General features: G+C 43.1%; 1 protein-coding gene across 2 annotated transcripts in view; it reads left to right on the top strand.

The window, feature by feature from the left end:
* Positions 1–12145, top strand: part of TUBGCP4 (tubulin gamma complex associated protein 4) — a 54647-nt gene that overhangs the window by 10860 nt on the left and 31642 nt on the right. For both annotated transcript variants that reach the window (XM_021096979.1, XM_001926011.7), the window contains exons 5-9: positions 94–150; positions 3353–3432; positions 5541–5742; positions 8109–8274; positions 8489–8613. In XM_021096979.1, the coding sequence (XP_020952638.1) occupies positions 94–150; positions 3353–3432; positions 5541–5742; positions 8109–8274; positions 8489–8613 (630 nt within the window). The remainder of the gene's footprint in view (positions 1–93; positions 151–3352; positions 3433–5540; positions 5743–8108; positions 8275–8488; positions 8614–12145) is intronic.

Raw genomic sequence — 12145 nt, 5'->3', positions numbered from 1 at the left:
AGTGGGACTGTTTAGAAACAAAGGCTTTTCCTGAGTTAATTGTTTTTCCTTGCATTTGATTATATACCATCCTAATTATTCTCTACTTTGCAGTTCCAGCTCCTTTTCCCTTCTGTAATGGTTGTAGTAGAACAAATTAAAAGTCAAAAGGTGAGAACTTTCCATTTTTCTTTTGCTTGCATAAGCACCAATGGGATACTGTATTTAATTTTCCTTTACATTCTTTTTTTTTTTTTTTTGCTTTTTCAGGGCTGCAAGTGCAGCATATAGAAGTTCCCAGTCCAGGGGTCTAATTGGAGCTGCAGCTGTCGGCTTTCCACATCAAGGTGAGATCTGAGCCGCATCTGTATCCCTATACCACAGCTCACAGCAATGGCTACTAGTCAGGTTCTTAACCCAGTGAGCCACAAAGGGAACTCCCTACATTTTTTTTTGAGACCCTAGTTTTCAGTAGTTTTTAACTTATTTCTTTATTCATTCAACAATATCATGCTTGGGTATCAGGAATGCAAAAATAAGTTATGACCCAGCCTTTAAGCACCTTCTGGGTCCAGACGGTGAGGGAAATGATAATAGATGTACCCAAGAATGCTGCTGGGTAAGAGAATAATGTTGTGGATACTTGGAGGTGAGAGCTTTGTACACTAAGGATTTAGAACTACTGGACACAGATCTAGAAGAAAAGCATAAAAGTTACTCCTTAGAATGAAAAAAGGTGGTAGATTTATCATTAGGGTGCTGGTAGTTTTCTGACAATTATTTAATCATTGATGAAAGCCAGATGTTTATTTATTAGTTAGATATGCCTTTTCTTTTCTTTCTTTCTTTCTTTTTTTTTTAAATGGCTGCACCCTCAGCACATGGAAGTTCTTGGGTCAGAGATTGAATCTGAGCCATAGCTGTGGCAATGCCAGATCTTTTTAACCCACTGCACAGAGCTGGGGATCAAACCTGGACCTCCACAGCCACTGGAGCCACTGCAGTTGGATTCTTAGCCCACTGTGGCACAGTCAGAACTCTTAATATATGCCTGTTCTCATCACAAGTTTTTATCATATGCATTGAAAATTAGGGTCTCCAGTGTCCAGAGAGTATCTTTTCTGGCAGAATTAATAACTCTGAGATGCTTTGAGATTTGGGGAGGGGAGGTGGGATGGGGGGCACGCCCACGGCATGCAGGAGTTCCTGGACCAGGATCAAACACTTGCCACAACAGCAACCCAAACCTATGCAGTGACAATGCCAGATCCTTAAGCTGCTGTGCTACATGTGAACTCCTGATGCTTTTATATTAGAAGAAAATCTGCTAGTTTGTAATTGGACTAGAGAAGACAGATTAAACATGTTTAGTTCATTCATGTTTTTAAGCTGTTACAGTTGTGCCTTAGCTTATTAGGAGTGTTCACTTGAATATAACTAGTTACCCAGTTAGTTTGTCAGATGGCTACTTCATTTTTTTCTTGTATAAATCTAGAAACTTACACTCTGCTGTGTTCATCCTGTGCCAGCCAAGCCAGTGGGGCAGGGGTGGGGGATGCTCTTTAGCCTGACAAAGCTGATTGCCCTCATCAAGTAACATGGAGCTTTTATTGTGCACTAGCTGCATACCAAGCACTGTGCTAAGTGCTTCACATACAGTCAGTCCTCTGAGGAATCAGATAGATTAAGGAATGTGCACAGGGTCACACAGCTGGTAGTAAACGGTAGAGCTGGGCTATAAAACCCACAGCCATCTGTGGGGACTATGCTCTTAACCTCTCTACTAAACCAGCTCCCAGAATTGGAGGCGGCTTTCTAGGTAAGTGGAGTTAGTGTTAGCGTCCGTGCATTGCTGCACATCCCAGTTGAATTTGAACTTCCATTGGCCACAGGAAGGAGAATAGTAAATAAATAGGGAGATTGCAGATGCGTGAAGCTTCGTTCCTGCTAGGAAGGTGGTAGGAAGCTGAGTGCTAAGGCCCAAAAAAACAGGTAGTCAAGAACACAGGCTGTGGGTGAGAACAGGGGTGAATGCATTGGCCCCAAGGGATCCTTTTAGAGTAATGGAAATGTTGTAAAACTGGATTATGGTGTTGATTGCACAATGCTACAAATTTACTCAAAACTGTTGAAAGTACACTCAAAATGGGTGAATTTTCTGGTGTGTAAATTATACCTCAGTAAGGTGGTTTTTTAAGAAAGAAAGAAAAGTATATACCTTATAAGAAAGCTGAATTAGGCTTTAATCTGAAGAGCTCTCTTTACCTCTTTGCTTGGAATTTCAACTCTCTATGATATTCCTTTCCCTAGTGTGGTAATTCCCAAACTTCACTGTGGATTAGAATGATCTGGGGCAGACTGTTAAAACCAGATCGCTGGGCCCTACCCCAGGGATTCTGATTCAGCAGGTCCAAGAAGTTGCATTTCTTACCAGTTTCCAGGTGATGCTGCTGCTGCTGGGGGGATGGGGTGGGTGGAGGGTCCCTACTTTGAGAACAACTATCGTGATGTTTCAATTTATAATAAGAAATGTGTATATTTGGTCTTTGTCCCATTTCTGTCACAGAACTCTTAAAACTCAGAATTTCCTAAGTAATGACAGCAATAAAGGTATCTTGATAGTTACAACAAATCCCTATCTACTATAGCTGAGTTTGTTAATGAGGTAACTTTTGGAGAGCACCTAAGTATGGGGGTGGTTGCCAAAGGAACCAACCATGTGATTGGAGGGTTGGTCCTTCCAATCCCACCATCTCCCCACCCCGCCCCGCCCACACAACCCCTCCAGGGAGAGGAGGGGCGGGGCAGAGGGCAGAGAGCCGGAACTGGAGTTCAATCAACAGTGGCCAGTGATTAAATCAACCATGTTGCCTGTGTAGTGAAGGCTCCATAAAAACCTGAGAGGACAGGGTTCGCAGAGCTTCCAGGTTGGTGAAGTGCAATTACTCCACGTGCCCCTAGGCAGGCAGAAGCTCCTTTGTCTGCGACCCCACCCTTTGTATCCTTTTGTCTGGGTGTTGCTTTAGTGTCCTTTGTAAGAAATGGGTAATCTAGTGAGTAATGGGCTTCCTGAGCTTGTGATTGGTATTGAAAGTGGAGGACCTGCTTGGCTACTGAACCTTTAACCTGTGGAATCTGAGGCTGTCTCTGGGTAGATGGTATCAGAGATGAGTTGGATTTAGGACTGGCCGTGTGAGGAAACCTCTCAAACACTGGAATTGGAGTCAGAATCAAAAGGATGTATAGTTCTTATGAGAAAATTTATTCCCATTCTCTGCTGGATTGTGCCCTCCGGGTTGAATATAGGATAAGAGTTTGTGCTGTACGAACTATCAAAATGGAATCTAGTTTGACAAGGCTGTGTCTTCCCCAGATTCATGGGTGTCAGATCCTGGAAACAGTATACAAACACAGCTGTGGAGGTTTGCCTCCTGTTCGCAGTGCACTAGAAAAGTAAGTCATGGCTTCATTGGGGTTGGGAGGAGGGTGGATGGTCAAGGGACCTGACTTTGTACATGTTTTATTTTCGAGTATGTCAGGTTTCCCTCTAGGGAAGGTTATGACTAGGATGGAAAAGCCCCATGAGCAGAGGAGCCCTTGTAATCCTTATGGTGGCTTAGTAATTGCAAAAAGAGGGTTATAAAGTGTTGAGTGTCAAAGCTATGATCCAGCTGCCTAGAGGCAATCCTTTTTCATTTTGGGATTTCATTATCCTTGGAGAATTTCCATTACAGGAGCTGGAATATACTTAGCTATGTCTAAACGTGTATTTTAAGTAGCTTTATAATCCCATAATGCCACTCTTAAGAATCTTATCCCAACAACGTTCAAAACAAGAAGAGAACCATATGCATAATCATTATTCATTGCAATGCTGTCTACTGCATCAAGAAATTAGAAAATTACCAGCTGTCGAAGAAAGCTAAGTAGATATAATAGACTGTACATAATAGACTGTAAACAAGTAAATTTATAAATCGTATAACAGTATGTAAAAATATTTTTAATAATACTGAAAAAAGGATACAAAATTATATGTCTTATGATTACACTTGTATTAAATATAGTGGAATGGGATCAAAGAAAATTTGTTTGACCTTCCTCTTTCCCTCATCCTCCTCATTTTTAAAAAAGAGGATGTGGCATTAATTGCAAAATTGGGATTGATGATCTCTGAGGCCTCTCCCAACTCTTAAAATCTCCGCTTTCACCACTGGACAGGTAAATTCTCTGAAAAGCAGGAAACTATCTAGAACATGTCTTAACAAGTTAATTCTCTTATTGTGGGGTTTTTTGTTCTTATGAATTGCATTTTGACTGTAGAAAATAGAGACATGCACAGAGAAGAAATATAAATCACTTCTAATCTAATCATTCCCTTGAGATATTCAATTTTAACTTTTGGTGTATATCTTTAGTTTCTCTCTGTGTAAATATATGTGGTTTTATGAATAAAATATAAAATCTTATATAATAATGTTATGTACATGTTTGTTACCTGTTTGCAGAGACCAAATTTTACAGCCCACATAAATGGCTTCCCATTTGATTTTGATTTTCATAATGATTTTTATTTTTTCCATTAAAGCTGGTTTACAGTGTTCTGTCAATTTTCTACCCTACAGCAAGGTGACCCAGTCACTCACACACACACACACACACACACACACACACACACACACACACACACACACACATACATTCTCTTTCTCACATTATCCTCCACCATGCTCCATCACAAGTGACTAGATATAGTTTCCAGTGCTCTTCAGCAGGATTTCGTTGCTTATCCTGATTTTTTTTTTAAAGAGAGATTCCATTCAGTTAGCACACTACAAATAGCAGCTTCAAGCGCTTATGGTTTCTACAAAAAGTTGAATGAACAGTACAGTAAACATGTGTATCCTTTATTTTCACCAGTTATTAACATTTTGCCCCATTGGATTTATCTTTCTCCTTCTCAATGAACTGCGAAATACATATATAAAGTAAATTATACACACATAACTTGCATGCACATGATTTTTTTTTTTTGCTGAATCATTTGAAAGTCGTCACAAATATTATAATGCTTAACCCCTAAATACTTTTAGCTTGTATCTCTTGAGAAAAACGGCATTCTCTTATGTAACCTCAATACCATATTACACCCAAGAAAGTTAGCATTAATTCAGTAATATTCAAAATATATCTGAATTTCCCCCGTTGTCCCCCCAAAGTCCTTCATAGCCATTCTTTTTTGTGACCAGTAGCCAGTCAGTGTCACATACTGCATTTAGTTGTCATGTCTTTTTCAGTCTCCTTTTTTTATTGTCGTGGTGTTTGTTTTGTTTTTTGGCTGTGCCCATGGCATGCAGAATTTCCTAGGCTGGGGATAAAACCCGAGCAGTGACAACACCAGATCCCTTAACTGCTAAGCTACTAGGGAACTCCTTAGTCTTGAATTTGCAACAGTCCCCTTACTTCCTTTTTTTTTTTTTTTAATTTAAAGCATGCCCTCTGTGCCATTGCCTCTGCCCTCTAATTGGACTTCTAAGGCTCTTGCTTTCCTCTCCCCTCAGGATCCTGGCCGTGTGTCATGGGGTTATGTATAAGCAACTCTCAGCCTGGATGCTACATGGGCTTCTCTTGGACCAGCATGAAGAGTTCTTTATCAAACAGGGTCCGTCTTCCGGTAATGTCAGTGCCCAGCCAGAAGAGGATGAGGAGGATCTGGGTATTGGGGGACTGACAGGAAAACAGTTGAGAGAACTCCAGGACTTGGTGAGAGCACAGCAAGAGGCTTAGCATACTCCTGCCAGGTGTCAGAAAAGTCTATGCCAGATGACCTTTGGTGACCCACCCCCTGCCCCCAGCTCATCATAGCCTGGGCACCTTCCATAAATTCTTTATGCCATAAATTCTTTAGATATAAACACTGGCTTTATCTTGGCTTAGTACTTAATGCCTAGCAATGTGAGACTACAAAATAGAAAATATATGTGTGGGGTTCCTTTTGTTTCTCCTTTTCCTGGTATATGCATTTAAGAGGTTAATAAGTCTTATCTCTTTAGGTAGTCTTATAGCTACCCAGAGCTTTAAAATGCAGTTTGAAATTTTGATTAGACTCCCCAAAGTCCTATATTGTTCTTGTACATTCATCCATTCATTTATCCTGTTACAACATTTTATTGAATGTTGGTTATGTGCCAGGCACTGTTGTAGATGCCACAGCTGCATAAATAGATAAAAGGTAGTAGGCCCTGTTCCTTAGAGAGCTTATAGTTTGGTGGAAGATATGGTAAACAGCAGTATTACAGTGTACTCAGTGCTCTAGAAAGAGTAAATAGTCTGGGAACATAGTCTTAGCATAACTGGAGAACACTTTTCAGTGCAAAGAGTTTGCGGGGGTGGTCAAGAAATGTTCCAGGCAGAAGAAAGGATGGTGTAAAGTATAGAAGCCATGACGGTGACACTGAAGCACAAACAATTTGAGAACCATGGATCTAGAGCCCATGAAGCCCCAGATACACACCACTCAATCCCACAGGCTCCTCCCATTCCCTGGCTTGCTTCTGATGTGACCTATATCCAGCTCCATCCTGGAACTCCATGTCCATGAAGGACATGTCTCATTTGGGGAACCATTAGTAATTCAGAAATGGTCAAGTAAATAAAGGCTGAAATAAAGAGTCCTGACCAGTAGTGTTGAAGAGTATGGGGAAGAGTAAAGAGGCTTGAGAGATGGTTAGGAGGAGGGACAGGTGGGTCATAGTGATTGGATGTGGGTCCAAAGGAAAGGATCAAGGATGATAGCCAAGTCTCTGCCTTCAGGAGAAGGCAAGTAGTGATGCTAAGGAATGTGGATGGCTGGTGTTGGAGAAAGAAGATGGACCTGTTGGGTTTGAGGTACTTGTAGGAAATGATCAGTGAGCTGAGCCTGGAGCTCATGAGAGCAATCTAGCTTAAAGATTTAGGAGTCATCAGCATATATAGGTTTTTAATCTAGGGTCCATAGATGATACAAATTGTCTGGAAGGTCTATAGCTTTTTAAAATTGCAGAGAGTCTATGATGCAAAAAGAGTAAAAATAACTATTATGTGGAGTTCCCATTGTGGTGCAGCAGAAACGAATCCAACTAGTAACCATGAGATTGAGGGTTCGATCCCTGGCCTTGCTCAGTGGCTCAGATCCTGTGCTGCTGTGGCTGTGGTGCAGGACGGCAGCTGTAGCTCCAATTGGACCCCTAGCCTGGGAACCTCCATATGCTGCGGGTTCAGCCCTAAAAAGAAAAAAAAAATCTATTATGATGTTCAGTTCAGCCACAGAGGACGATTTAATTGTCTAGGAAAAGTGTGGAGAGCGAGAGAAAAAGCAGGTCTGGGATAAGTGCCCTGAGGAACACCAGCACAGAAGTCCAGGGTGATTAGCAGAGGTCAGAGTCAGGAGTTCCAGGTTGGAGCTAGATATGGGTCACATCAGAAGCAAGCCAGGGAATGGGAGGAGCCTGTGGGATTGAGTGGTGTGTATCTGGGGCTTCATGGGCTCTAGATCCATGGTTCTCAAATTGTTTGTGCTTCAGTGTCACCTTGAGAGCTTGTTAAAACACAGACCACTAGGTCTTGTGCCCTAGATTTTCTGTAGATTTGGGGAGGGGTTTGGAAATTTGCATTTCTAACAACTCCCAGGTAAAGCCAATGGTGCTGGTCCAGGAGCCTCAATTTGAGAACCATTTGGCTAAATGACTTAGGCTAGTTTAAGGAACTGGGCAGAGCAGACTTATGTGCAAAATAATAAAATCATAGACATGCAGACCTGGAAGAACACAAAGACTAATTAGTCCATGGTAACAAGTAAGGAGACTAGGTTCTAGATCTACTGTACATGATTTTACACAGTAATCAAGGCAATATAAGGACTAAAATCCTATTGTTAATGAAACCATTGCTGTTTCCACCGTGCTGTCTTGCTGCCTAAAAATGAAATACATCTCTCTAACACTGGTAATTCAACAATTATGCAACTTCAGATCTAAAGTCCCTGCTTCTAGACACATAAATCATGGGATGGGAGAGCTGCTGGATGCTTTCTTGTTTCTCCTTTCTCACTTCATACATCATCTCTGATAATGGATTATTTCCTTGGCCAGCGCCTGATAGAGGAAGAGAACATGCTGGCACCGTCCCTAAAGCAGTTTTCTCTGCGAGTGGAGATTCTGCCATCCTACATTCCAGTGAGGGTTGCTGAAAAAATCCTGTTTGTTGGAGAATCCGTCCAGATGTTTGAGAATCAAAATGTAAACCTAACGAGGAAAGGTAGGGATCTCCTTGCCCCATGGACCCCGTTCCTCAGAGGACCTTCTTACTTGAAATCTTGGGCCCCAGAGTCAGCGTGAGCAGAGTGACCTTTATATTCTGAGATTTCAAGCCAGCCCTGAGTGGCATGCCCGCCTGAGCAGCCACACCTCAGGGATGGGATCACCACGCCTGCGCACGTCCCGCTTCCTTTGACCTGCCTCCTGTTTTGCAGGATCCATTTTGAAAGACCAGGAGGACACCTTTGCTGCAGAGCTGCACCGTCTCAAGCAGCAGCCTCTCTTCAGCCTGGTGGACTTTGAGCAGGTGGTGGATCGCATACGCAGCACCGTGGCGGAGGTTTGTCTTTCTCAGTGTATTCTCTGGGGAATGAAATAGACGAGTTCCCCAGAAATTGAGTACTTGACTTTTGCTTCTTCTTGATGTGACTAGAACTAAGCTTGGAGGGAATGGTTTGAAAGAGTTGCAAGTAGAAAGTAGAAAATTAAAAGCATTCTCTTTCTTTTGAATAATAGAGGCAGAACTGCCATTGCCTTTTCACACCCGACAGGAGTTTGATAGTTAATTAGTTACTTGAGGACTTCTCGTGGCTCAGCAGGTTAAGAATAAACTCAGGTCGCTGCTGTGGTGCAGGTTTATCTCTGCCAGGGAACTTCCACATACTACAGGTGTGGCCAAAAAAGAAAAATTACTTAGTTGAATAAAGGAAGATTTTGGTTTCATTCAGACAGTCAGCATTTAGCGTTTGTGTAGTTGGCAGTGACTCCAGGGAAGCAGCTGATTCTGGCTAAATTAGTGCCTTACATTTTAGAATGGCTCAATTACATATTCTTTAATTAATGGATATGATAACCTTATGAGGAAGGCAGAACAATATTTTTTCCATTCTTACAAATTCAAAAAATAGAAAGCTAATTTGTCTGGTGTCATGTGGTATGTAACTCCTAGTTCAGTGTTCTTAAGTGAATTATGTTACATCCACCAACTTAAATTGTGACCAGTAATTTTTCAAATGCGTGGGCATATGTTCTGTGGTTTATAGTGAAATGTAACGCACAGGTGTGTGATAATGTGAAATGAGATCTTTTGTTAGTTGTGTCGTTAACTGTGTTAGTGGTTTTCAACTCCTGCTCTGAATAGAATGATGTGGGGAAATCTGAAAACATGCACTTGCACCAAATCCTTACCTCCAGAGCTTCTGACTCTTCAGGAGGGAGTTTACTAGTAGGTACTTATATTTATATGGCCAACCAACCAACAAACCTATGCGGTGATTTTAAAGCATAGTGAGTGCACTAGGACTGGTGTCTAGAATTTCTAAGAGGATTAGCATCAAATATGCTCATGTCAGAAGCACAGTAATTGATCCTGAATATGACTTCCTTTTCCGATCACTGTCTGAAAAATTCCTAAGGCATTGGAGACAGAGCTATGTTGTAGACATAGAATATTAGATCTCAAGGTGACCTTGAAGTATCCCTTGATTTGATTCCTAATGGGCAGGTAAATATCTAACCTACCCAGAATACATTTTTCTGTCCATTCACAATTTCAGGACACTGCCCCGCCTCCATCTATAGCCATGGCAGCTGTTATCCAAGGGGCTGGTGCCTTCCTTTCTTGTGTTTTTAATGCCCAAACCCATGGCATGTGGAAGTTCCAGGCCAGAGACTGAATCCTAGCTGCAGCTGTGACCTATGTCACGTTGAACCTGTGCCTCCACAGCGACCCAAACTGCTGCAGTTGGATTCTTAAACCACTGCGCTGCAGTAGGAACTCCCCTTTCATCTTATTGCCTCTACTTCTGTTCTTTTATCATTTTTGTGGTAACTTTTTTTTTTTTGCTTTTCAGGGCTGCACCCTTGGCATATGGAAGTTCCCAGGCTAGAGGTCAAATCAGAGCTGTAGCTGCTGACATATACCACAACAATGCCAGATCCAAGCCATGTCTATGACCTACACGCAGCTTACGGCAACACTGGATCCTTAACCCATTGAGCAAGGCCAGGAACCAAACCCTCATCCTAGGGTACTAGTCTGGTTTGTAACCCGCTGAGCCACAACAGGAACTCCTTGTGATAACTCTTTGGGAAATATAATTAATGAAGGAAAGTAAAATTGTGTTGAATGGATAACATAAAATTTCAAAATTGTCATTTTCTTGTGAAATTTTAAAACACACATAGTGCTCAAAATTATATTTCTTATTTGTAAAAATGATAGACAAAGAAATGAAACTTGGTGGGGGGAGGATCAAGATGGCAGAGGAGCAAGACATTGCTTACTCACCTTCTCCCACAAACACACTAAAAAAAGACATCTACCTGTGGAATGATTTGCATAGAACATCTACTGGCACAAGAACTTAAACCTCCAAAAAGGGCAAGAAACCCTCCACATAACTGGGTAAAACAAAAGAAGAAAAAAGATTAAAAAAAGGAATCTGGATGGGACTAGTACTCCTGAGAGGGAGTGGTTAAAGAGAAAAGGAACCCGCACCCTAGGAAGGCACCTAACCGAAAGGGAGATCATCTAAGACGGAGGGAACTCAATGTTGCTGAGAAAAGCGCAACAGCTGGACTGAGGAGGGCGAAGCAAAGTGAGAGCCACACAGATCATCTGCACCACTGCCCCAGAAGCCACAGCCTGAGATGCTCGGGCAGGGGCTGGGCTCTGAGACTCAGTCTTTAGAGGTCAATTCTGGGGAGGGGACTGGGATTGGCTGTCTGGGGAGACAGCCCGAGGGGCCAGGGAGCAGCAGTGCCATGGGCTAGGGAACAAAATGCCACACCTGAGGGAACCCGGGAGGAGGTCAGGGCCCGCAGGAGAAGCAAGGTGTCATTGTTGGAGAGGGCACGAGGAGGAGGGACAGACTGCCACAGGAATCTCTTTCCTTGCACATGCTTGGACTCTCAGAAGGCAGGGCACCTCTGGTGCAGGCTGTGGGTTGCGAGCAGCCACTTGCTTAGGCTGTGGGAGACCAGGTGCCTCTTGTGTGGGCTACGGGCAGTAGGGACACCAGTCATCTCAGAAACCAGAGGGTCTGCCACCACTAGGGGTCTGTGAACAGCCTCCGTCTATGGCCCCAGTCACCTCAGAGGTCAGCAAAAAAGAGGGCACTGCAACTGACCACCACCTGTTGTTGCTCTCATTCCACTGGGAACACACCACCCCTACTGCTGCCACTGCCAAACACTCCGGGCAGTGCCCACACATGGCCTGATCACTATCCCTTCCCAAGACCCTGCAACTAGGTGCAGCCTGTGCAGTACCTCCTGTGTGGGCCAAGTGGGACAGGGTGCTTCTTGCATGGACTACAGGTGGCAGTGGCAAACCACCACAGTTATCTCTGACTCCAGAGGTAGGCACTGCCCACCACCACTAGGGTCCGTGAATAAGAACCGCTTGTGGCCCCAGTCACCTTAGAAGGCACCACAGAGGAGGGCATTGTGACTGAACACCACCTGTTGTTGCTCTCACTCTCCTGGGAATTCACACACCCTGCCACTGTCACTGCCAAATGCTCTGGGCACCATCTAAATGTTCCTGAGGTTCATTACCACTTCCCAGGGCCTTGCAACTAGGAATTACCTGTGCCGCCTTCCTACAGGTCCTTGCTACTGTCAAGAACCCAGCAACTGGCCTGACTACTAGCCCTGCGCATTGCCTCCTTCTCTCAGGAAACACACTCAGGGGGATAATAGCCTGCTCATACCAAAGAAAGAGGCAGCAAATATCCAAATTCCCATGCCAAAAATAAATAGTAACCCCCCCACACACAAAATACAAAGGGGTGCTCTTGCATAGAAATAGCCCAAGACTACAGTAGTTGGTTTTCCTAAACTCACAGAAAAAGAAAAATATAAGTGAA

This window comes from Sus scrofa, chromosome 1 (assembly GCF_000003025.6).
Source record: "Sus scrofa isolate TJ Tabasco breed Duroc chromosome 1, Sscrofa11.1, whole genome shotgun sequence".
NCBI classification, from domain to species: domain Eukaryota; kingdom Metazoa; phylum Chordata; class Mammalia; order Artiodactyla; family Suidae; genus Sus; species Sus scrofa.
Note: the sequence above shows the minus strand (reverse complement) of the source record. Positions and strands in the feature narration are given on the sequence as shown.